Genomic DNA, 25,327 nt, shown 5'->3' with positions numbered 1-25,327 from the left:
ATAAAATCCTTTAAATTACAGCTGGCAGCTATATAGTCTAGGTAGAAACTGTATATATCTGCAAATCATTCAGGAGGCATTAATCCACATAATCAAAATGGAGCAGATACATCACACAAAGGTTACAGTCCTAAATAACTTTGCACAGCTGTATCTTTGTGATAAATAATTCATCACATTTAAAATTTTCTTGAAATAATCCTTGTTTCAGGGACTAGAAATAACTTATCACTAATTGTGTTATTTTCATGGCATAATGGATATTCTTTTTAGCATATAAGAACTCTCAGCCAACTTTATTTTTTATGAAAGGTTAAGTTGAATTCAGGAAGTTATTCTTTTGATTTGGTTCTGTTGATGACTTCAAATTAATCTTCAGTAAAGAGGGAGATATGAAATCAAAATTAGTCTGTGTGCTAATTGTTGGAGCTGGTTGAAACATTAATCCATATACAATTGTCTTGGAAGATGAGAAATTTAACACTGCACTTCTGTAGAAGCAAAATAATTTTATCTCTGTTAATGTGAAATTTTTAACTGAAGTGATAACTTCAAACAAGTCTCAAGCAATATTAAATTGCACGTGGGATGATTCTCCTCTTGCTCCTCATCCTCCTGGATGAGGATACTAATTACAAGGATTAGTACTCTCATCCAGGTGCTTCCCAGGTATGGCTGGGATTACAACTCCCAATTTTTCATCATAGCTTTACAGCATAGGAATTTTGTGAGGTATAGTCTCAACACGTTTGGACACTTACAGAATGGTGTAGACAGGTCTGTGTGATTCAAGACATAACATTCATTGCCATAGTTGCTGCATTCAAGTTATCCCGTTTTGTATCATAGAGCTTTGATGTATGACAGACCTTGGATTTGGAAATAGGGAATCAAGCAACAATTAATTTTAGGGATTGCCCATAGTGGCTATGAACTATGTCAGCACTGATTGATTGGATCTGTGTATTCTGCACATCATAGCTTATGTGGAAATATATATTTGAATATCCCAAACTCGATTGGTCTTTTTTAAATCATGTGTCACAATGTGTTCTGCTTGATTTGCAAACTTAAAATATGCAGCTCTTTTTCTAGCTAGCCCTAAATTCCTCCATTGCCATTCTGTGTTGTCAGAACATCCAGGATGAGATTTGACTTGACTAATGGCAATACAGCATTTGTATTTGTTTCTACCAAATACCTGAAAGGTTTCACAAAAATGATCAGTTTTAAAGAGACAATGAATAGGAACAGGAAATGTGGAACATCCCTCCTTGATTCTCCTTGATCCAAAGTAGGCACCTCCTACAATTTATTTTTTTGAAGAGAGGTTTGTGTGTGCGTCTCACATGGCATTTGGCATCTTGCCTGGTCCTTACAGCTAGAGTTAACTGATATTTTAACAACCCTAGTTATATTCATCAATGTATTTCAGTTCACGGAAAGGTGTTTGTTGTCTGGCATGTCCTAATGAAGAGGGTGGTGAATTTTGAATAATGCCCCCTCCCCTGGCAATCCTTGCATATCTGATTGAAACAGTGGGGCAAATGGTGCTGGAAGTTTCAGAGGGAAGAGATAATGAGCAGAACATCACCTTCCATTAGTAGAGGTTCCTACCCGAGCAAAGATCTTCCACAAGCAGAACAATTCCTTCTGTTCCTAATACTAGACCCAATCTCACATCTGTGGTTGGAGAAACGAGAGGAGAGTGAAGTGTTTTCTGTAAGTGAACTGAGGAATCTGAGAAGGCTCTGTGTAGAAGAGGAAAAGTTGTGGCTGGCAATAACTGGCTCTCATTCTGTCTTGGGCAGATCCATGTTTATATATTCCTCGTTTTGCACACATGCTGGAGTTTGGTGATAAGAACCATGAAGTCTCCATGACAGCTTTAAGGCTCCTGCAGCAGATGAAGAGAGACTGGATGCACACAGGTCGACGGCCGTCAGGGCTTTGCGGTGCAGGTATTGCACTAATGTGAATTGGAGTGTGTGGAGTGGCAACAGCTAGTGGCAAAAATGTGTTGTCTATATTTCATTTTGTAAGAAGCAGTTGCATATGTTCACTCTTAGAATGTCATGCTTTTAGGCAAATCTACCCATACCAATTTTATGTCAAGATGAAGAAAGTTGGATATGAACTTTAGGAACTAATCTAACCCTTGGCCATATACTAGAGTACCAAGGAGGTCATATTATTTCACAAGCAGAAAGTGCAGTTTATCTATAAGGCATTGTATAAAAATTGTTAACACGAAAACAATGGATTGCCCTGAGCATAAAAAGTCCTATGGTTTCCTATAGGCAGAGTCCAGTAATAAACAAATATATTAAAGGTGTGTGCAAAAGAGATGGTTCAGTAAGACCAGGGCAAATTGGTCAGCTACAGTTCCTTTCATGGCCTATATTGTGGCTTTCTTCCTGTGCCCAACAGAAGATGAACAGAATTGTTGGGGATACGATCTCTTCTGTGTCATGGAAAATATACATTAAAGCATATCTCCCAACTTTAGCTTAAAAACACTGTTGAGGAGCTCTGAACTGTGAGGGAATTAAGTTGGAATTTCTGTCTGTGCTTGGGAAAAGTGGCTGCAGCCAGGCAGAAATGCTTCTCACACCATTTCCTTCATACATTTATTCATATACTCACAACTTTACTCACAAGCATCCAAACCAGCATTCCAGCTGCTTGTGATAATTGAGCCATACCCTGGCGTTTCAAGGACACGTTGACATCCAGGGGCGGCCTCACCCCACCCAGGCCTTTAGTTTACAAAAGCAAACGCTAAAACAGAGCCGGGAGGTGTGTAGGAGAAAAGGAGATAAGCAAACGGCATGCAGATGTGGAAGCAGAGGCATGCAGATGTGGAAGCAGAGGTGACGTCTCGAGATCAGCAGCTATTACAAGCAGGCAAGAGGACTGTCAGTCAATTGCCGGGACCACAAGCTACAATGAGCAGCGTATCCTGGTGGGAGTCCTGCTTGGAGCTTTGCCAGGAGCTCAACAGCAACTAGAAGAGAAACAACCACACTAGGCGGCACCTCTACCCAACTAGTGTAAGAACTTTTGGGAGGAGGCAAAGGTCGCATGCCACTTTGCAGACTTTGAGACTTTTGCTTGAACTAAGTATTAAAGGACTGAGTATTAAAGACATATTTACATGGTAACATCACCTTGCAAGTCCTAGAATGGTGGAGAGCAATAGTCTGTTGTTAGGGAAGGTGTGTGCTGTAATAAAGCATCGTGGATGGATTTGCTGCACTGTGGTGTGTCCAGTCCTTGGAAAGCAAAGAACTCTCACGTGAACCTTGAACTGAAATATTGAACTCACTGAATAACCTTATGCAATTGCTTTTTATTGAGATAATTTTACTGATTATGTAAATACGGTGAAGATGGAATATGTGTAGAAGTTTTGAAATAGTATGGGAAAAGCAAATGCATGTGCTGTTGTGGTGTTAGGACATTTTTCTCTAATTCTGTGTGCATGGATATGTGTCTATGTGTGCGAGGAGGAGGCCCATCTAGATGAAATAATTTTTGAGGTGGGGTATTACACCATTCTGCTTTTTCCAAAGTTTCTTTATGCTGACTTAATATTTCTGCATGCAAAGTAAATTTTATAAAATTCCAGTTTAATAACTCTGTATTGAAGCCCAGAGCTGAACATTTTATGGTTCATTTTTAGGTTCTGCCACCTCGCTTGGGGTGGGAGAGGTAATAGCTCATCTTGGGGGTGGCTAGCACCATAGATCTTTCCCACCGAATAAGAACTTGGCCCCTTTGGTTTGGTATTTATGTTATTCTTATTTATTGGTTTATTTATTGTAATTTATATTTTATGATTTTAATTCTGGTTTTATTGTAAACCGCCCAGAGTCCCCCTTTCTTGGGGGAGATGGGCGGTAATAGAAGTTTGAAAAATAAATAAACAAACATCAGTATTTGGTCTAGTGGTTAAGACACCAGGCTAGAAAACAGGAGACTGTGAGTTCTAGTCCCGTCTTGGGCCAGTCACTCTCTCTCAGCCCAACCCACCTCACAGGATTGTTGTTGTGGGGAAAATAGGAGGAGGGAGTATGAGGTATATTCCCTGTCTTGAGTGATTTATAAAAATAATAAAGGCGGGATAAAAAAAATCTAAAAAAAAAGGTATTTTAAAATTAATGTGAGAAAAAGAATTTCCAATGCCACTTATATGACTTAATGTATTCCCTTGCCTTCCCCCTCCCTCAAGTGCCTTTTTGATGTGGTTCTTTCTCTTTTTATGCTCTAGCTCTCCTTGTTGCCGCAAGAATGCATGATTTTAGGCGCACTGTTAAAGAAGTCATCAGGGTGGTTAAAGTTGGTGAATCTACATTAAGGAAAAGGTAGGTCAAATTTGCAGGGTTTTTTTTTCATATTTTACTTGAATGTTAGAGCATTTCTGAAGTTTATTATTTGCTGTGTGGCAAATAGATCTATTTTCCCTTTCTGGAAAGAGATCTTTTATAAACACAACCCCACCCTTTGATTAAACAGCATCTTATTTTGGGCCCCAGGACATGTGCCTTCTCTGTCACAATGCCTGTTTTCTGGAATAAAGTTCCCCCTGAAATCTGGGTGGCTCCCACTTGGATGGCCTTCTAGAAGGCTCTTGCCCAGGCTTTGGGTAGGCTGGTTGGTGCCCCTGCTGGGTGTCTCATATCTGTTTTATGTGTTGACTGGATTTGCCATCTGCTTGGTGTTTTATGTAGATTGTTATTTTTATATTGTTTTGTACTGTGAGCTGCTTAGAATTAGCCTGGAGTTGGGCAGCACCTAAATTAAACAAACAAATAAATGAAATAAAGTGCAGTAGACATAGAATTTCTTGTTTATATAATTTTTATTAGAGATTTACATAGAATTTCATAATCAGCGGGATGTGAAAAATACTGCACATGAGAGCCTAATTGGAGCTGAACTCAAATATTGGCTGCAGAGGTGGTTCTTCTGCCTCATATTTTTGAAACTAGAGCAGGAGTTGGATTTCAGAAGCTGAAGTTTCATTGAAGAGGTAGTGTTGCTCTGACAGCTAAACATGAACAATTATATTGGATCTAGCCACCTGCAAGCAGCTGGTCTGTGGAACTGATGTTGTGTGTCATCCATATTCCCTTCTATGACTAGACCAGTGGTTTATGCTGCAATCCTAGGACATGATGTTCTGGTCTGTTATAGATAGACTGTTTTGTTTTCCTGTTAAAAGATTACTTCTTCCCAGTCATAACTGTAATGTAAAACTACAGAGCAGAAGCTTGGTAAATCCAATTTTATGGGTTTACATTAGCCCTAAATCTCAATAATGAATGTATTTCTTTGGGCTTGTTCTGAATACTTATAGGGTCTGCAAAAAATCACATCTTAAGAAAAAGATGTTAATTCAGTTGCTCCTAACCAAAGCCAAAATATATATGATGCATGTGAACCTGCGGGCTTTCTCATAAATTACTTCTGTATCTTTTTCTATGTATGGAGTGTCTGCCTATTTTGAAATGAATGGGAATTACATCCTTCAGGAAAGGGAGCTCCATGTATACTTCTAAACATCTTTGCAAAGTACTAGTTGTTACGACAGCTGTTTCAAACCTCATGATTTCTATGGGAATGTAAAGATTTAATTGCTTTACAGCATTTCAGTAATAAACTGAAAATAAAAAAAATAGGAAAACTTAGACTTCAGTGCTGTGGACTGTTTAAATAAAATTCACAGGACATATTTACTTTTTGCAGCTAGATAGAATGGAAGCTGATTCTCCATGCAAGTTGCTGAGAATAAAAGATTTCCATTAAACCCCAGCACTTGAAATGTTTAACTGCAAGAGCATAGCTTATGCAAATGAATCAACTTTGTGAAATAATGTAATTTGGGTTTGTGTAATACAAGTATTCTGTGACTAAAATTTCCTTTTAATGCTACATATTTAGGATAGCAAGGTAGCAATGTTGTTATTGTTTTGTTTTATACACAAAATGATGTCTATTAATTTTTTTTCTTGTCAAACATACTGATTTTGTAAAACCAGTTCTACTCTTTTTAATAATTTACATTTACAGGAAATCTCAAATCAATGAAATTAATAGAAACAGTTTAAGTCACTGACTGATTGCTATTTATCAATACTCCAGTACTACTTTTGATAGCAGTGATTTTTTTTTTTTACTATCGTAACCATAGATCATAGCCCCACACAGTGCAAAAATCACTGAGTTAAAATACATACTAAAAATAACAGATAAGATCCAAAACTACTAATGATAGGTTTGTATACATAAACAATGTAAGAGAGAATTTAAAAAAAGTCTACAATAAATATGGCAAAAGGACCACAACATTTCTGACATAAACATCTACAAAATATAACCCTTATTACTTACATGAATCGAAAGGTTGACATGGCTTTGAGAAGCTGCTCAAATAAAGACTGTCACAGCTGTGAAGGTCATACTATTCTTAGGAAACAAATTTTCTAGGGGGCCAGTCAAGCCTGCTTCCTTTTTCAATCGTGGAGTTAAATATTTCACAGTGGCTGCTAAAGAGGCATAATAAGGTAGCTGATAATGAGGAACATCACCTTTAGTGCCCCATGCTCTGAAGTCATAGTCACAATTTTGGTCCAATATAACTAAGACAACTCCTGTATTCTTCACTGTATCATGTAACTCCTGCCAATTAAAGAGGGATATTTTTCAAATAATTTCATTCAAACTTGTTTTTCATAGCGCACCACAGAGCAGTCTTTTTTTAGATACACAAATTGAGTTGAATCACTACACTAGGCATCCTGGATTTATATCTTTGTCTTGCTGTAAAATGACGTACAATGCTTTGCATCCTGAGTGTGTGTCATACATTATGTATTTCTCCTTGTTGATGGTATGCTGGCAATTAGAATTGACTTGCAGATAGTCTCTAGATTAGAAATCCTACCTTGCCCAGAGTAGTTGACATGCTTGGAGTAAAACTGGCTGTTGATTGTTTTTGTGTCATACCAGCCAAAATATGTCAAAACTGAGTGGTGCTGTCATTACTATTGGCGAGGAATGCTGCATATGACACAGCAACAGTCAGTACTAGTAACCTAGTCTATACTTTCTGTATCATATTAAAATAACTTTATGTGAAAGCCTTAATTGACCAAAGCCATGATGGGAAGTGGAGTTCTATATCTTTGGGTCCATCTGGTGATGATCACAGCATAAGAAAGATTGTGACTTAGAATGTAAAAGGGATATATGATAAAGCACACGGATTATCAAAGAAAATAAAAGAAAGAAACAAATATTCGTTCTGCATCTGTGAAACTGAGAGAGAGAAGGATGGAATAAATAAGAAATGCAAGCGATCTGATACTGTGGAGTGGAATTGATTTGTACATGGAGGGAAGTGAAGGTGTAGGTGTAATTATAAACCAAAAGGCTAAAATGTCTGTTAGAAAGAATCAATTTGTGTCATCCAAGTTGTACGTTCATATAAGTATAGGTTCCCAAAGGCTGCAGATAGTTGCACATTGTTCTGTAGTGAATAGCGATAATGAAAAAATAAGAGATGAGTTTTAGGGAAAATTGTACAACTTTCTAATATATCACTCAGGCTTTCAAGATTCTGTTCTGTCCAGAACATTCCTCAAATCACTGACAAATCTGCTTCTTGACTACCTCAAAGGGCCAACACCCTCATCTGTCTTCCCCCAGAGGATTGCCTACAATCCCCCAAAAGAACAAATCCTCCTACTTCTCCTGGAGAAGGAAGGGTTGGGGCAAATCTTACTTTGGCTTACATAGCAAAACTCATACCACAGAAAAGATCTGTGCTGGTACGCCTAAGCCTGTCTGGCATGTGTAGCCTACCCTCACAACAGAAACATAGTTAAGCTAACACCCCCAGCATTCATTACATCCCTCCATATCTTTCTAGCCTTACAAACTATCCTTGTTTCTGCCATGTTCATAGATCGTTTCATGCATTGCCTTTTGGTCTTTAAATTTCTCACCTTTGTCTTTTGGGGATCTCGTGAACTCCATCTAACTATGGCTTTCCCAGCTTTCCCCTTCCTCTTACTCCATTCACTCTTTTTTCATGTATTTATTTTTCAATTCCATCCTATTTCTTTCCTCCACACCATCATCTAAAATGCTCAGTGCCAATGTTGCCCCAGTCTTGCCTCTTGATGAAGAAGCACTACCTGTAAAAGAGCAGGTCCACAACTTGTGGTCCTGGACTTAAGACTATTGATAGCTGAGCCAGTTGTGCCTCTACCTGGAGTGGGACAGTCTTCCAATGGTGACTCATGCTCTCATCACTACTCATCTGGAGTCCTGCAATATGCTTTCTATTTGATTGCTTTTAAAGATTGCCTGAAACGACAGTTGGTTCAGAATGCAGTAGCCAGGGTATTGGTTGGCAATAACGTGACACATGTTCCAAGCCCAGCACAGTCTTCTTAAAGGTTTCCAAGTGAAATTAAAATACAGGTTTTAGCCTATAAAGCTCTTTATGGCTTAGCAGTAAGGAACTTGTAGTACTGTCTCCTGCCCAATTCATTTGTCCTGGGAGAAATTGCATCATCTTGTGAAGATGGGGAACCATCAACAGTTTTCATTTGGTGCATCTGCATTACAGAACAGCCTCTCTCTGGAAATTTGATTGGCCCCTATGCTGCTAGTTTTCTGCAAGCTATTAAAAACTGAACTAATCTGGAGAGACGCTGGCTTTAAGAGACCTGTATCCATCTAATTCAGCATACTACCTCTCACAGAAGCTAGCCAGATATCTTTTGGAAACTCAGAAGAAAGACAATAACTATCTTCCACTTCTGTAATGGTTGCCCTAGCCCCAAATACTCAGACTCACAAGAGGCTGCTAAATGAAATCTGATTTATTTAAAGTACTAAAGACAGATACAAAGAAAGCTGAGAATGAGCAAAAGCGCGCCAAATACAAACTTAAACCCTTGGTGCAAACGTATCCCACCTCCCTCGTAACAGCCCCGCCCGACACAGGTGCTAGCAATCGTCAGAGTTGCTAGCCTGGGAAAGTAACCTTGAGCGCAGTAGATAATACAAATACATTCCAAAGCAAAGCCAAAAGATAACCGTTCCCATCCTCCCGAGAAAGATGAAACACGCATCCAATTAATGACATGCGAAACGTTACGATGCATCAAAGACATTGAAACGGCGAACATGACATACCGCCCTCCTAAAAATACACTTAGGGACCCGGTTTTGTGGGATAAGCAGAGTGGAAGCGGGCCACCAAAACAGGGGAAGCTACATCTGGTGCAGCGACCCACTCAGGATGAGGGAAATGTTTCCAACGAACTAAGTATTGCAAAGAATTGCGAAGGCGTCTAGAGTCCAGAATTTCTTTAACTTCGAAGTGTTGCTGACCATCAATCATGATGGGGGTGGGAGGTGGAGGTTGACGATGCCAGCGGTCAGAAGGAATAGTCGGTTTGAGTAAGCTGCAATGAAAAACAGGGTGTAAGGTTTAAGGTTATGAGGCAAGTCAAGTTTAAAAGTCACAGGGTTAATCTGAGCGATAATCGGGAAAGGACCCACAAACTTAGGCGCAAGTTTCTTTGAAGGTTGGGATGACTTGATAAACTTCGTTGAAAGGTACACAGAGTCCCCCACTTGGAATGCCGGTTGGGGGGCCCGCTTCCGATCAGCATACAGTTTATAGTCTGCTTGTGCATCTGCCAATGCCTTTTGAATCATTGGCCAGGAGTCAGCCAGTTGTGTTGTCCAATCATCTGGAGTGACTACACCAGCCGGAGGTTGTGGTAGATCAGAGATAGGTACAAAGTCCTTACCCAGGGCTACCCGAAATGGGGTTTGGCCAGTGCTTTGATGCACTGCATTGTTGTAAGCCACTTCAGCAAATGGTAGGAGGTCTACCCAATTGTCCTGCTGGTAATTCACAAAAGCTCGAAGGTACTGTTCTAGAGTCGAGTTAAGCGCCTCAGTGGCCCCGTCCGTCTGAGGATGCCAAGCCGTGGACAGGGCTTGTTTCGTGCCTAACAGCTTGAGAAACGCCCGCCAAAATTGCGAGGTAAATTGTGTACCTCTGTCCGAAATCAAGCGGGAGGGACATCCGTGCAATCTGTACACGTGTACAAGGAATAGGCGAGCCAATTGACGGGCCGACGGAATGGACACGCAAGGGATGAAGTGAGCCTGTTTGGAGAAATAGTCTTTGACCACCCAAATGACCGTTTTGCGTTGGCTGGGCGGGAGCTCGACAATAAAGTCCATGGAGATTTCCTCCCAAGGGGAAGAAGGGGCTGCCACCGGTTGCAGCAGTCCTTGGGGCTTGCCCACCTTGCGCTTGGACATTGCACAAACAGTGCAAGAGGCAATGTAGTCTTTGACATCTTTACGCAATGTGGGCCACCAGAATTGCCGCCGAACGAGGTGCAAGGTTTTTACAAACCCGAAGTGACCTGCAAGTTTGTCATCGTGTGAACGTAGTAACACATCTTTTCTGAGGCTTTCAGGGACGTAGAGGCGGTCGGATTTCCAAGCAAAGCCTCTGTCAAACGTAACATTGTCTTTATTTGCAAGCAACCAAGTATCCGTTTTTAGTTCTTTTAGAAACTTTTGTTGCAACTGGGAGGGAATTGACAAAGGACTTGGCTGAACAGCGCTTGGCTGAACAGCGCTTGTAGTGGGCGGCTGCTGCGCGCGCGTTTGGCTTCGCGTCACAGCCTGCATGCCCAATTGGGGCGCCGTCCATAGGGTGCTTACCACATCTGGCGCTGCCCCAGAGTCCTGAGGTTGCCTTGACAAGGCATCAGCCAAGAAGTTCTTTTTCCCTGGAATAAATTTAAACTGAAAATTGAATCGGTTGAAAAATTGAGCCCAACGAACTTGTTTGGGGCTCAGTTTTCGAGGGGTACTAAGAGCTTCTAAGTTTTTATGGTCAGTCCATACTTCAAAGGGATGATTTGCCCCTTCCAACAGATGCCGCCAAGCTTCTAATGCAGCTTTTACTGCAAATGCCTCCTTCTCCCAAACATGCCAACGCCTTTCAGTCTCCGAGAATTTGCGGGATAAGTAGGCACAGGGCTTGAGGCATCCTGCCTCATCCTTCTGCATTAACAATGCCCCAATAGAATAATCGGAAGCATCTGCCTGTACAACAAACGGCTTGGAGGGATCAGGATGTTGTAAAATTGGCTCTTGGACAAAAGCTGCTTTCAGGCGCTCAAACGCCGTTTGACAAGCCGGCGTCCACCTCAACAGCGCTCCGGGATTCTTGACTCTCCTAGTATCTCCCACCCCTTTGGTTCGCAGCAGCTCAGTTAGGGGCAAGGCAATCTCAGCGAATCCCCTTATGAACAATCTGTAATAGTTGCTGAACCCCAAGAAACTTTGAAGTTGCCTGCGGGTGCGGGGACTCTCCCAGTCCATGATAGCCTGCACCTTGGCAGGGTCCATTTCTATGCCTTTATCCGAAATTCTATACCCCAAGTAGTCAATTTGGGTCTGATGAAAGGCACATTTCGACAGCTTAGCATACAATTCAGCCGACCTGAGTTTACACAATACCTGCTTTACCAGAGCTACATGCTCTTTCATGGTTTCAGTATAAATCAATACATCATCCAAATACACAAGTACACCTTTGAACAGATGTTCATGCAAAACCTCATTGATTAATTGCATAAATACCCCAGGGGCCCCAGCCAACCCAAACGGCAACACCTTATACTGGAAAGCTCCCAACGGGCAATTGAATGCGGTTTTCCACTCATCCCCCTCCTTGATCCGTACACGATAGTAGGCTTCTCTTAAATCAAGTTTAGAGAAGATCTTGCCCTTAGCCAGATGTGACAACATGTCCTTTATCAATGGCAAGGGATATTTGTTGGAAATTGAGACGGCATTTAATCCGCGGAAATCCGTACAAAGTCTCAATGTCCCGTCCTTTTTTGGGCGAAAAAGAACCGGCGCCCCCACGGGTGAATTTGCCGGCTCAATAAATCCGCGCGCCAGATTTTTGTCCACAAATTCCCTCAACAGAGTCAGTTCCTTCTGCGTCATGGAATAAATTTTTGGTTTAGGCAATTGGGTGTTGGGCAACAGTTCTATGGCACAGTCCGTCTTTCGATGGGGGGGCAACTGATCGGCTTCCTTTTCACCGAATACATCAGCAAACATCCAGTACTCGGCCGGCAAACCTTCCAGAGGAGAGGCCGGGTAAGGCGGAGTCGCAGCTGCCGCAACCCCCACCATCTCCTCTGGGGCACCTTTACCCTCGGCCGCTTGATAAAACCCATCCCTAAACGTGATAGTTCGGTAGACCCAGTTTATGTGGGGGTTTTGCTGCACCAACCAGGGTACCCCCAACACCACCAATGGCCCCCCAACCGGAGCCACCACAAAAGACAGCCCTTCCTGGTGACTGCCCAGTTGCAAGGCTACACGCCCTGTAAAATGGGTGACCGGTTGGCCCCCTGCCACGGACCCATCCAGCTGAGTAAAAGCGATGGGTCGCTGTAAAGGGAACGTGGGGAGCTCCAAAGCCGCCACCACGTCGGGGTGCATAAGACAGCGGGAACACCCCGAATCAATCATGGCCCATACTTCCACAGTCTTGGATTGGGAGCCCAATTTCAATTTCACCATGAGTATGCGGTAAGTGCCACTCACCGATGGAGGCTCGCGCCCATCCTCTACCACCTGCCCAGCGGCGCCCTTTAGAGCAGGTGGCTGGCGTTTCCCGCCGGCTGCGGGATTTCGGTCTCCCCCTCAATTTCGAAGAACATTACATCGTCTCCCTCGGTTTCAGCCACCGCAGCTTTTTGCTTCCTCGGCAATGCAGGGGACTTTGCTGGCGGTTTTCCGGGCCGTTCCTCCACCTTTGCCTTCGGGCATGCTGCCACTCTATGCCCCTCCTTACCACATCTCAGGCACAAGCCTTTGGCGTACCGCTTCTCCCGCTCCTCGTCCCAGGGTCGTTGTCCCGGTTTCCCCCCGGTGGTCGATGGGCGGCTGGGCTTCACCTCCCGCCCCGACTTGGCGGTCCTCCGCTGGGCAAAGATCTCCTGTGCATGTTCAGCTCTCCCCGCCAGCAGGATCCACTCATACAGCGTGTATGGGTCGTCCCTCCCCAGGGACCAGCGCAGCACCTCTGTATTCAAGCCATCCTTGAAGAGCTCGATAATGGTGGCTTGGGACCAGTCATCCACCTTCCCAGCTAGCGCTTTAAACTCCAAAGCATAATCGGCCACTGATCTGAACCCCTGCTTGAGTTCCTTCAGGGCTCGCTTTGCTCTCTCCTTTGCTAAGGGGTCCTCGAAGTGTTGCTTCAACGCCCAGAGGAACTCCTCGAGACTTTCCAGTTCGGGCGCCTCCGACTGGCACATCTGGACATACCAGTCTGCCGCCCTCCCCTTCAGTTTGGTGGCAATGGTGATGATCCTTGCCTTTTCCGATTGGAAAAACGCCCCCCATTCTTCCATATAGGCTTTCGCGTTCGTCAGGAAGAACGAGAGTTTGGTCGGGTCCCCATCAAACTTGACAGGGAAGTCTCGCATGCCGCCTCCCGCCGCGCTGCGCCCCACCACCGGTGCTGCCGCGGCTTGTGTTCCCCTGGCTTGGGGCGGCACGGGGCCCCGGGGCGATCGCCCTGGCGATGCTGCGATTTCCATCCGGACCGACTGGTCCCCTTCGCGCCTCCGCACCACCCGTCGCCGTTCCGGGGACAACCCCTGGGAAGAGGGGGTTGAATGCCTTTGGCTTGATTCTTCCCGGACCTCTCGCAACGAGGTCACATCCAAGCTCAGCTGTTTCAATATAGCCTCCAACGAATCCATTTTGGACTCCAACACTCGGATCCGATCCGGAGTGGGTGAGCCCTCCGTTGGCTGCACCTGCACCACGTTGGGGGACAATGGGTATCTCTGCCTCCAGGAGGGACCCCCCGCTGCCGTGGCATCTCCTTGGGTCGTATCCCAGGTGAGCAGCTCGCCCGGAGAATTTACGGTGGTCTCTGGGGCCGTTTTCAGCCCCCCGGCTTCACTCTCCGACTCGGAGCTCGCCTCCTCTCGGGTGGCTGACAGTTCCCCACCTTGGGACGGTCGGCCGGACTGCCTCACGGTCGAGTCCGGTTCCCCTTCCTCCATCATCAGGATGTCGGGTTCAGTCATCGCGGGCTCTCTCCCTCACAGGGTTAGACGCTTGTCTTTCCTGGACAGGGGCCAGCGGAGTTAGGAACTTAGATTCTCAGCTTTATGTAATGGTTGCCCTAGCCCCAAATACTCAGACTCACAAGAGGCTGCTAAATGAAATCTGATTTATTTAAAGTACTAAAGACAGATACAAAGAAAGCTGAGAATGAGCAAAAGCGCGCCAAATACAAACTTAAACCCTTGGTGCAAACGTATCCCGCCTCCCTCGTAACAGCCCCGCCCGACACAGGTGCTAGCAATCGTCAGAGTTGCTAGCCTGGGAAAGTAACCTTGAGCGCAGTAGATAATACAAATACATTCCAAAGCAAAGCCAAAAGATAACCGTTCCCATCCTCCCGAGAAAGATGAAACACGCATCCAATTAATGACATGCGAAACGTTACGATGCATCAAAGACATTGAAACGGCGAACATGACAACTTCTTTATATTATTCTTGACTAGAAGCATGCTGCTTCTGGACTTACCATGACTTCACAGCCACCAATAGACTGAAAAGCTGTCATTCTAACTGAATGGTTTTTAGCTGATCAACCTACTGATTTGTGGACTTGTCCTCCATGAATTTATAAGCTTCAGAGAAAGTTCAGGCATAGTAAGAACTCACTTTGAAAGCCACTATTATAATTTATTTAAGCTTAAGACCTGCTGATTTAAGGCAGTAATAATGGTTATAGCTTTGCACAGTTTCCAAATGATTCAGAGGGATTATTGGTATACAGTCTTCATTTTATTTGAGTAATAGCAAATACATTGAATTGTAATGGAAGCACATTCAGTTGAACAGTTGTTTAAATGAAGGAGCATGAGTGCAAAATTTGTGCTTTGAAATGTTTACTCAGGTCATGCACATCAACTAAATTGACAGTGTTATTTACTTTGACAAGGTAAATGTGACAGCTGAATTATTTTCCAGGATCTATAATTATAACTGTATTTATCACAGATCTATAAAACATGATTGATGTTTCTCAAATAACCCCACATTATATTGCATTTATCAAGGGCATATTCAAAACAAACCTTTTTCAGCAAGCTTCCCTGGTCTCAGTATCTTTTTTCTTGAACCATTTAGATTCTTGAAATGTCATTAAGTAGAATTTGGTTGAATTAATAAGTAGTTGTTTCACGTAACTCTTTTAAATTGTGCAAGAATCTGTTTATGGAACAAAGGGCCTCTGACAAGTTACCTGAGATTTTATCTGGGAAAAAATCTGCATAAACTTTTCATATGTTTTTCTTAGCATAGACTTTCTGAGAAGAGCTCAGATAAAGTACTCACGTACTTTAAATTCAGAATCTCCAGATTTAGTAATTAGCATCTCTGTGTAAGGCAAGGAAGGACCCCTGTTTGAACTAATATTCTAGCTGGATCAGTGGTCTTACTCCATGTACAGCAGCTTCCTATGTATTAGACTTCCCTTAGGCATACAGGAAATCTCTAGATATTGACTCTTCATTTAGAAACTGGCTTACTCAGCAGAAAGCTGATACAACTAGTTTAGTTTCTTTCTTGCAGACAAGAATGAAACCACAAACAGATCTCCCAACCTTCCTACTTTGACTACAGTCAAAGCCTGTGTGTGTGAGTGTGTATGTGTCTATGTCTGTGCTCCCACCTGCTAATTCTAATCCCTTTTCTCCCACCTTTCTGAATCAACAGATATTTGGCTGTTCCTTTGCTGGTATTGTGAGGCATATGATATATGTTTAACATAATGGTTCTCTGTAGCCCGGGAACTCTTATCAACAATTGTCTGATTGATGGTTTACATAGCAATGAAGGTAATGATCTAAGGAAACATTTGTGCTCTCAATTTCTCTGCTTGACCATTGATGATGGGCAAGGGTAGATGGAGTTTTCTGGAGCTTCCAAAAATGTGCTATGAATTGTGGGCCCCACTCAGAAATTAGATGATCAGTTCTGGAAAACCTGTTGAATTAAGCCATTTCAGAGGCAGAGGGGAGGTGACAGCAGGAAATGAAATAAGCCTTCTTAGAAAAGAGATCAGCTAGCACTAAGAGGGTACCCAGATGTGTAACAAGTGATAAGTCAGTCATAATGTCCAAAAAAACTGTATCCCGAGGCTCCTATGAGGAGGGAAAGAGATACAACAATTCAGATGGTCAGAGGTTTGGCGTGCCACAAGTGGGCAAGTAATGGAAAAGACCATTGGTCATTTTAAATATTTCAAAATACCTAGATGGCTGGCTGTCATGACAGAATTGTAACTCCTATTCCCGCAAGGAAAGACGGACAAAGGTGCCCCTGAGGGTTATCTCTATGAGCCCACATACACGGATCCTTCTGTTGCTATGTGGGGTTGCTGAATTAGGCAAAGAGTTTCTCTTGTTACTTGTAGGTGTCACAGGAAAGGGACAAAGGTTTTGGGTGCAGAATGAAGGGGGTAAGAAATATTCTAGCTTATGTGATAAATCATCAGCCTACTTGTTCTGCAAGCTAGAATATAAGATGAAAGTTCAAACAAGAAAATAACGTGCCCACTGACCTGGCACTGTGTGAGCTTGTGAGCAATTTGTGAGCGTTCCATGTTTTTGTGGTCAGTCTGAACCTCTGTAGGGTATTCAGCACCTTTGAATAACCAATGCTGTTATGCTTCCTTGTTAAATAACATAGTTCCTTTTGCTTGGAAGGAAAGGATGCACAAGAGAGTAGGTTGCCCTTAAACTTTGGACTAGATTGCAAAAGTGTGGTTCCTAAGGCAAAATAGAAAGTATCTGGATGCGAGAGGATGGTTGAGAAGTGAAGAAAGGCTGCTGAGTATCAGACTCCCAGTTGCAGTTACCCAGTGTGGTCAAATAAATCAACACAGCCACAGCAAAGAATAAGAATAAATTTACACCTCCCACAATGAGAATCAAAAGTAGCTAAATATTGACAGGTCTTTTACATGTGAATCAAACTGTTAGCCCCTCTGAGATTCAGTTTATTAAAAATATGTGCCTTCTGCAAGCAGTCTTAAGAGCTTCATAAGGATAGGGAGAGGATAGTAATCCCTAATTGTTACAGAGTTCAGGAGCTGATAATCATGGATTACACATAAAGAACCATCCTTTTTTTTACCAAAAAAAGTGCAAGTGCTGATGGGAAAAGGAGGGGCATTTAATTTTTTTAAAAATATGATCCTTGATTTCCATTCACCATATAGTTTGCCTTTTAAATAATGTAGTTACATCAAGGGTGGTCAGTCATTTGGGAAGTCTGAGGGCACATGGGCTCACATCACATATGTGGGTCTGTTAGGTTTTGGAGAATGTTCTGGAACTTTTCTGCATTTTTTAATTGTGATAGGCCTATTTTACGGCTTGCATTTTAATTTTCAAGCGTTTCCCATCTCAGCGTGGCAGGAAAGTATTGTCAGTTTTAAGTAATCTTTGTCAGAAGAGGCTTCAAGAGTCACAAAAAAGGGTTCATGTTTTAAATAGTGTCTCTAAGAAAAATATCTCTCAGAAATTTAGTGTGACATGGAATCAAAAAGTTTTACAGTATATAAAGAAAATGGGAGATAAGAAAGTCCACTTCTGAGCAGTGTCAGAATTGTGATAAAGGTAGTTGTGAGATGAGATCAAGGAGCTAGAAATGATGAGCTGTAGACTAGCGGCATACTGTACTGTGACTATCCAATCAAACCCTCAACTTGATCAAGACATTTTTATCTTGTATCCTGCTTAGGGGAAACCACTGGAAAGGCTGGATGAGTGGAATCAGTGTGGAATTTCTTAACTTTTACTACGCAGGGAAGTTTCCTGTCCATAGTCTGGGGGTTTGGAGCATGAGGACAGCATGAACAGATCTCTTGATTCCAGATAAGAAGAGGAAGATCACACTCAAGAATGACTTGGTTTGGAATATAGATGTGCCTTCTTCATGCCTATATTCTATTAATGTGACTACGTTTCTGAAGTATTGCTTAGGATGTAACAATGGGGTTATTTCCACCCCCCAATCTTCTCAACATAAGCCATGAATATTTTCTCAGCATAGTATGCAAGGGTGGGTACATCGGCTAAAAGGCATGTGCTGTTCCATGAACTTGTAGCCAAGTACTGAAGGCATTTTCAGCCTCTAGTATCACTTTATAAGCTATACACATTCTTAGCCTGCATTGGTAGTCACTGGAGAATGCATAATCCATTTATATAAAATGACAATTGCTTCAGCTTTATTCCTGTGAAGAGGTAAATGAGTTCATGTAAATTACAGATCTTAGCATGCACTGTGCAAAATAACAAAAGATGCTTTCAAGAGTGGAGAAGAGTGCTGTTCTGTTTTCTGCTGTGTGGTGTGCCAAGTTCTGAAATACCGTGAGCCTTGTATTAAACAGAGCAAGCAAAATAAGAGATGGTTATATTATATATCTCTGGGAGAAAAAAAGCATGCAATATTGGTGGTTAGTGGTTATGTGTCAGTTATGATAGATCTTAAATCAGCTGTCAAGCAGATGGCTGACTTCGGAATTTGGGATGTTACCAAAAAGAAAAGAACGTTGGTTATGAATGGAAATAACATGGCTTTATTTGGTATCTGGCTACAAATTTCATTGGACACAGACCAAGAATTTCTTTGCTAAATTAAGTAGTGTCTTTAAATACATAGTAAAATTATTTTAAAGTGTATTATTGGATGAATCATATACTTTTTGCCAGTGTGATGGACAATGATCCAATTTGGGTACCCTCTTAATTTTCTTCCAGTAAGACATGAGCAAAAATCTCTTCTTTCTGTGGAGTAAGTGCTATTTTCCAATTTTCTTCAGGAATTTCTTTCCTGTTAGCAAAATGTTATTGCTGATAATACTCAGTACTTCCATTTTCACACTCATTCTGTTTAGGCAGTAGTCCACATCACTGTCACTTTTTAGAATCACAAAGTCATTACATCTCATCTGATTTTGTTCCTTTTTTTGCCCATTGACTAGCATTAATGCATCAATAAGAAGGGAAGATGTGGGTCTCCAAAAATTTCTTTTACATGGCACGTGGCAGTGAAAAAGGACAGCTATGTTTATCAAACTAGCAAAATAATTCTTACTTTTATAAGAAGAAATTGCTTTTAATTCTAAGTTCAGATATTTGTGGCATGTCTGAAGAGATTCCAACCATATTTGTCCTCTGAAAATCGGTTTCTTGACTAGCAAAATACTTACCATGATGTTCAGTGCAGATGGTGAGTTTTCATGGTGAGGAGTTCTGCCTTTTTAATAAGAAACCTGGTAGGTGCAGAACATACTTTCACTTTCTACGGAGATATGGTCTCCCTCCATAAATGAGGATCACCCACCCTTAGACCTGAAGTGAAGAGCATGCTTATTGCATTGTTGGGAATCAGGTTGTCTGAAAGACGTTGTCCTCTCAGCAAAAGCTGCCCATTTATTAAATTATTGAGGGAGGTCTTCTTATTTGATTCTTTTTTTATACATTGTCTGTTTTACTTTTTGACTTATAAGGTCCTAAACAAGATAGCACCTTTGCAACAGCAGATATAATTGATTGCCAAAGTCCTCAAAATGTCTACCTGTATGTACCAAGATTACTAAAGTGTCACTATTCATGGGTCTCCTTTCCTGGGGCACCATTTCTCTGAAACGTTCTCCTTTCTGAAGTTTGTGAAATGCCTATTATTAGATCTTTCAGGAACCTGCTTGAAGACTTATCTGTTCAACCTCACCTTACCCATAGAATCCTGGATGAATAATCCAGTGTGGGTTTCTTTTTTATTAATATGGTTTATATTGTTTAAATTTATAGCTGCAATTAGTGTATTTTAATTATTTTTGAGAACTACTTTAAGATGCAATTGTATGAGGAGCAGCATAGATTAATAGATTAACACACTGTTCCTTGTACTTTAACCAGGAGTGGATGAGAAATGCTTATTGAAAACAACAAGATTACTGATTTACAGAATGGGTAGCATCATTATACTGGCTATCCTTGTGTAGGCTGCATCTAGTATTGTATCTGTGAACTTTTACTCATATAACTAGATATGCCTGCCACACCCTCCAGACTGGGATGGATTTACCTTTAAAAGGTATCCAGAAGTTGCAGTTATTGAAAATTATACTACTGCCAAATTATATCACATACAGAAATCAGGTAACATCTTCCTACTTGCCATTTGCTTACAAGGCACATTTTAAGGTATTGGCTTAATATTTAAAGCCCTACATGGCTTGCTGTTTCTAACATTACACATTTATTTGGGCATTAGGACAGAAAAGACATACAGGACAGTCTTTTCTGAAATTTCCTCCCATCTCTATCAGAGGCTCTATCTGGCATCCTGGCATATGGGACATGGTCTTCTCCTGAGCTGGTCCCAAGCTGCGAAGCAACTGTAGATGAAGACAGACTAGTTGCAAAAAAAAAAAAAAAAGTGAAGCAGATATAACACCTTAGGTAATAAAGACATCTTGATGGCAGCAATATGTCCAGCAATGACAACTGATCTCAACTTCTGTTTTTCTTTTTAATATATGATGACTGAGATGTAATTCAGTTTATTTAACCTAGTTAATTTAGTAGACATTTTATTTATTTATTTATTTGATTTCTATAGCCGCCCATCTCAGCAAGTGACTCTGGGCGGCTTACAACAATAAAACTATAAAACAATTACAATTAAAACAGTTAAAATATAAAATAAATACAAAATAAATATACATGGCTGCCAAGTGAGCAATGCGTGGATGTTAATACAGCCAAGAGATGGGATCATCCACACGCTCGAGGCCCCAGGCCCGGGCACAAAGCCAGGTCTTCATGGCCTTACGAAAGGCCAACAGGGTCGGGGACATCCTAATTTCTGGAGGGAGGATGTTCCAGAGGGCAGGTGCTATGGAAGAGAAGGCACGCCTTCTAGTTCCCGCTAACCAACACTCCCTGGCTGACGGGACCCGGAGCATACCCAACCTACTAGATTGAATTGGACGGGCAGAAACAACTGGGAGAAGGCGGTCCCTTAAGTAACTCGGCGCCAAGCCATGAGGGGCTTAAAGGTGACAACCAGCACCTTGAATTGCACCCGGAAGCACACCAACAACCAATGCAGCTCACGTAACAATGATGTTACACGTGTCGAGTACCCGACACCATTTACTATCCGTGCAGCTGCATTCTGCATCAGTTGAAGCTTCCGAATGCTCTTCAAGTGCAGCCCCATGTAGAGCGCATTACAGTAGTCCAGATGGGAGGTCACAAGGGCATTATATAATGCTTTAAATATATTAATCATAAATGTAGAATTTATCTGAATCAAAGGTAGAGATTTTAAGAGTTTGTAACTGTTGAATGTGGCTACAATTTTTTTTCCATTTGATACTTCTATACCAGTCGAAATAGATAGGGCTATTAGAGTTGGTCAAAAGCTTTTAAAATGCTATCTAAGGTTAAAATTACTAGAGGATTTTAGTGCATTTCTCATTAAAAATACAATTTAAAATTCTAATAGAATCTGCCGTCTGTCTACCTTTAATAAATCTAGCTTGATTCAAATTTATATAATCAGAAGTGAACTTGCTTAGTCTTTTGGCCAAACGAACTATGCAGGTCTTTTGATTTTATTCAGAGTGCAGTTGGTCAATCGGATTCAGCTCTCTGTCTCTGTTAGTTTTTGGTATCATAACTAACCAGGCTTGATGACATGAATCAGGGATGTGATTATCCTGCAGTATTGAGTCAAACAGAGAATGTAAATAGAGGGCAATTATTTTTGAAACATTTTTATAAACAGTTATGGTAATACCATCAACTTTGTTTAATTACTTGTTTTATTTCTTTGGAGAATGGTTGGCTGTGATATGTTCTATGGTTTTATATAGGAGCGACTGTAATGGAGTGTAGAAAATCACTTATTTTATTTAGATGCTCTGAAGAATACGGTTAGCATAAAACTGTATTATTTGTTTGTTTGTTTGAATATTTCCCCCGAATCTGCTTTAAGTGAGTTATTTTAATCTGTGAAGCTTTCTTTTTTAATTTATTTGCTAATAAGTTATATGCCTTACTGCCATGCTTGTAAAATTTCTGTTAAATAAATATCTGCTTGGAGGCAATTTTATTACATTCCAAGACCTCTAATCCTCTTCTCTTTCCCTCTAATCCTCTTCTCTTTTGAATCAGTTTTTCATAAATGTCCTTACAGCCTATATTTCTCTGTTGTTTTTCAATTCTACTATCTTCTTTTGGAGAAACTAAAAAAGGGCTGATATCCATCCATCCACCCACACACCACACACACACACACACACACACACACACACAAACACATACATTAAAACATAATTAACATAATTATCATTAAAACATTATAATTAACATTTCTTAATAAAACACTAGTTTTTAATGCTATACATTTGTGTGTGTATGTGTGTGTGTTTGCATATTTGTGTGTGTGTGTGTGTGTGTGTGTGTGTGTGTGTGTGTATAAACAGAAGAGCTATATATTACCATTGTATAGAAGGCTATATACTTCAAAGAAGCAACCTAGCCTATTATCTAAAAACCATATTATGCCAATAGGTAAGAAGATTCCAATGGCTGCAGGGAAAAAATAAGCTTTATATATTGTCCAGAAGCTATTAAATACCTGGGGATTATTATCCCCAGGAAAATACTTAGTTTAGCAGGCAAGAATATTTAAAAATACATTATCCAGATGAAATATGATATTAAAGAAGTGGATAAAAATATCCTTGTTTATGCAGAATAATTAATGTTGTGAAAATGAATTTTTGCATCAAGATTGATACATCATTTTATAATAATGCTTATGTTGGTTCAACTTAAATATTTTAAACAGATTGATGAGCTAATGGTTAAATTCTCCTAGAAGGAGCAAACATTTCAGCCTCCCAGGATACTCTGTGACAGACCTCAAAGTGACTGTTTTGGAAAAATGAGACTTTAACAGCATCATTAAGTAAGAAATTGCTGAATTCATATACATCAGTTTCAGGCAATCTCAGAAAGTGTTAACTAACACAATGAGTTTTTAACATATTGCAGTTGTTGGTTGATAGGGTACTCATAATTTGTCACCCATGTAATCTCCGTTTGCGTAAGCAACCCGTCCGTTTCTTCTCCACCTCACCCTAATTTAAATCCTACATCAGTCTAGCCACTCTATGGATCTGGTGAGGTGAGCTGTGACTCACAAGAGCTTACGTTTGCAAATAAAATTTGTTAGTTGAAAAATGTGCTACCAGATTCCTTCAGACTTGGAAAAGATTTCTACATTAAAGTCTGGAGGCTGTCATTTCAGGCTTAGACAGCTCAACATAGGTTAAACTTGCTTGCAAAATGAGGATATAATGATTCTTAAGCAAAACTGACTTAATGGCAAAATATTTAGATTTTGAAAAATGTGCAGTTTGGTCCTCCATTTTGATATGCACTTCATATGGAATAAAATTTGCTTGCCTATCTTACATACTGGTCATCAACTTTGCAGGAATGGAATACAGAAATGGTTTTGTCTCATATCTATATATAGTTTTGTTGGTTTGTATATTGTGACAGTCATCCATTAATCTTTTAATGTATGCTTTTAGACTTACAGAATTTGAAGATACACCTGCAAGTCAGCTAACAATAGATGAGTTCATGACCATTGATCTGGAAGAGGAATGTGATCCTCCTTCATTTACAGCTGGTCAACGAAAGATAAAGATTCAGCAGGTGATTCTTTCAGTTGTTCATTTCCCTAGTTTTTAATTTCTTTTGTAATAGGAGATATAAAGCTCTGCCTTGCTATCTTTGTAATATTATCCTGCACTTCTTTCACATCTGAAGCCCAAAGTGACAAAACACACACACACACAGACACACTACATGTAAGCAAATGCAACACCAGTAAAACCATCTAATAATAGATGTAGTTCCCGCACTGCATCAGATTCTAATTCATGAAAATCATTCTGAAAAACAAAAAGTATCAGGGTCTGCTTAGATTCATTCCTACCTATCTTGATCATTAAAAAAAAATCTTTGTTGAAATTTTTTTTGCTGAAATTCCTCTTAAAAGCACTTGAGACTTTTCCAAAGCACCTGTCAAATCTTTCTAGCAGCAATCAAGACTGGAAATGAACATTTAAGGCTCAAGTCTCTCTGGGCTCTGATTAGTAAATAATAGGACAATAATTTCAACCAATACTTTTGCTTCAAATGTGAATATTATATATACACACATACATACATACAGCTGGTTGCTTTTTTTCTCCTGTGTCCATGCGACACAGTGGAGGAAGCCTGTCTCTTCAGAAACACAGGCTGGCCTACGCTTGGATGCTGTTTATACAATGGCAACAAACATCTTTTATCAGAGTCCACTTTTACAGTATCACTGCCAATATCTGATCTGATCCCTTTTGGATTTCTCTTCTCTAATGTACAGAATGTAAAGGAAAGGCTTTTCTCACTCACATTAGTTTATATGCCCTTAGCCTTTTTGACTATAATGCTTGTTTCTTTGGGGGAGGAATGGCAGGAGATGCTGAAAGGGTATGGGGATGTAATTCTGAATATTTATTACAATATATTTATTTATACATGTCTGTAATAAAACCTTGTTCATTCACAACCTGCTGTTGGACAAATGGGAGATCTGCCATGGTTGAATGAAAGTGGTGATGCTGCATTCTCTGAAATCTGCCCATCAGATTTCAAAGTCTTTTGGAAGCCTTGATACCATGGCTGGGGAAGGAGATGTAGCACTGATTGTCAGAGACACTGTTTCTATGATCAGGGACAGTGTTCCTGAGATACCAGGGTGTGAATGCCTATGGGTGAAACTGGGCTGTAGAGACAAGTTGGGGATCCTGTTGATATCCCTTCCTGTTGTCTGGGAACTGGTCGCTTGGCTGGTGGTGGAGTTGCCTTGCCTTTTGGTATTGGGGGACGTCAACCTCTATGTCTTGGGGACTGGTTCCTTGTTTAGGGTAACTAATTCCCTACTACAGAAAAGTCAGTGACAAGATCTCCCACCTGGACACAACACCTGGACACAATTAGCATAATAATTTGCTTATCAAGTTTCTTTGATTCATCAGAATCTTGACTCCTCGTGGACAGGGTCTTAGATCTCTC

The 25,327-nt window shown here is 41.1% G+C and overlaps 1 protein-coding gene across 2 annotated transcripts in view; it reads left to right on the top strand.

Annotated features, from left to right (window-relative positions):
* The window catches only part of BRF1 (BRF1 RNA polymerase III transcription initiation factor subunit), a 261,227-nt gene that overhangs the window by 105,373 nt on the left and 130,527 nt on the right, over positions 1-25,327 (top strand). For both annotated transcript variants that reach the window (XM_063290422.1, XM_063290421.1), the window contains exons 6-8: positions 1,812-1,961; positions 4,274-4,367; positions 23,794-23,920. In XM_063290422.1, the coding sequence (XP_063146492.1) occupies positions 1,812-1,961; positions 4,274-4,367; positions 23,794-23,920 (371 nt within the window). The remainder of the gene's footprint in view (positions 1-1,811; positions 1,962-4,273; positions 4,368-23,793; positions 23,921-25,327) is intronic.

This window comes from Candoia aspera, chromosome 1 (genome assembly GCF_035149785.1).
Source record: "Candoia aspera isolate rCanAsp1 chromosome 1, rCanAsp1.hap2, whole genome shotgun sequence".
NCBI lineage: Eukaryota > Metazoa > Chordata > Lepidosauria > Squamata > Boidae > Candoia > Candoia aspera.
The sequence above is the reverse complement of the archived record's forward strand: the minus strand, read 5'-3'. Positions and strand labels throughout refer to the sequence as shown.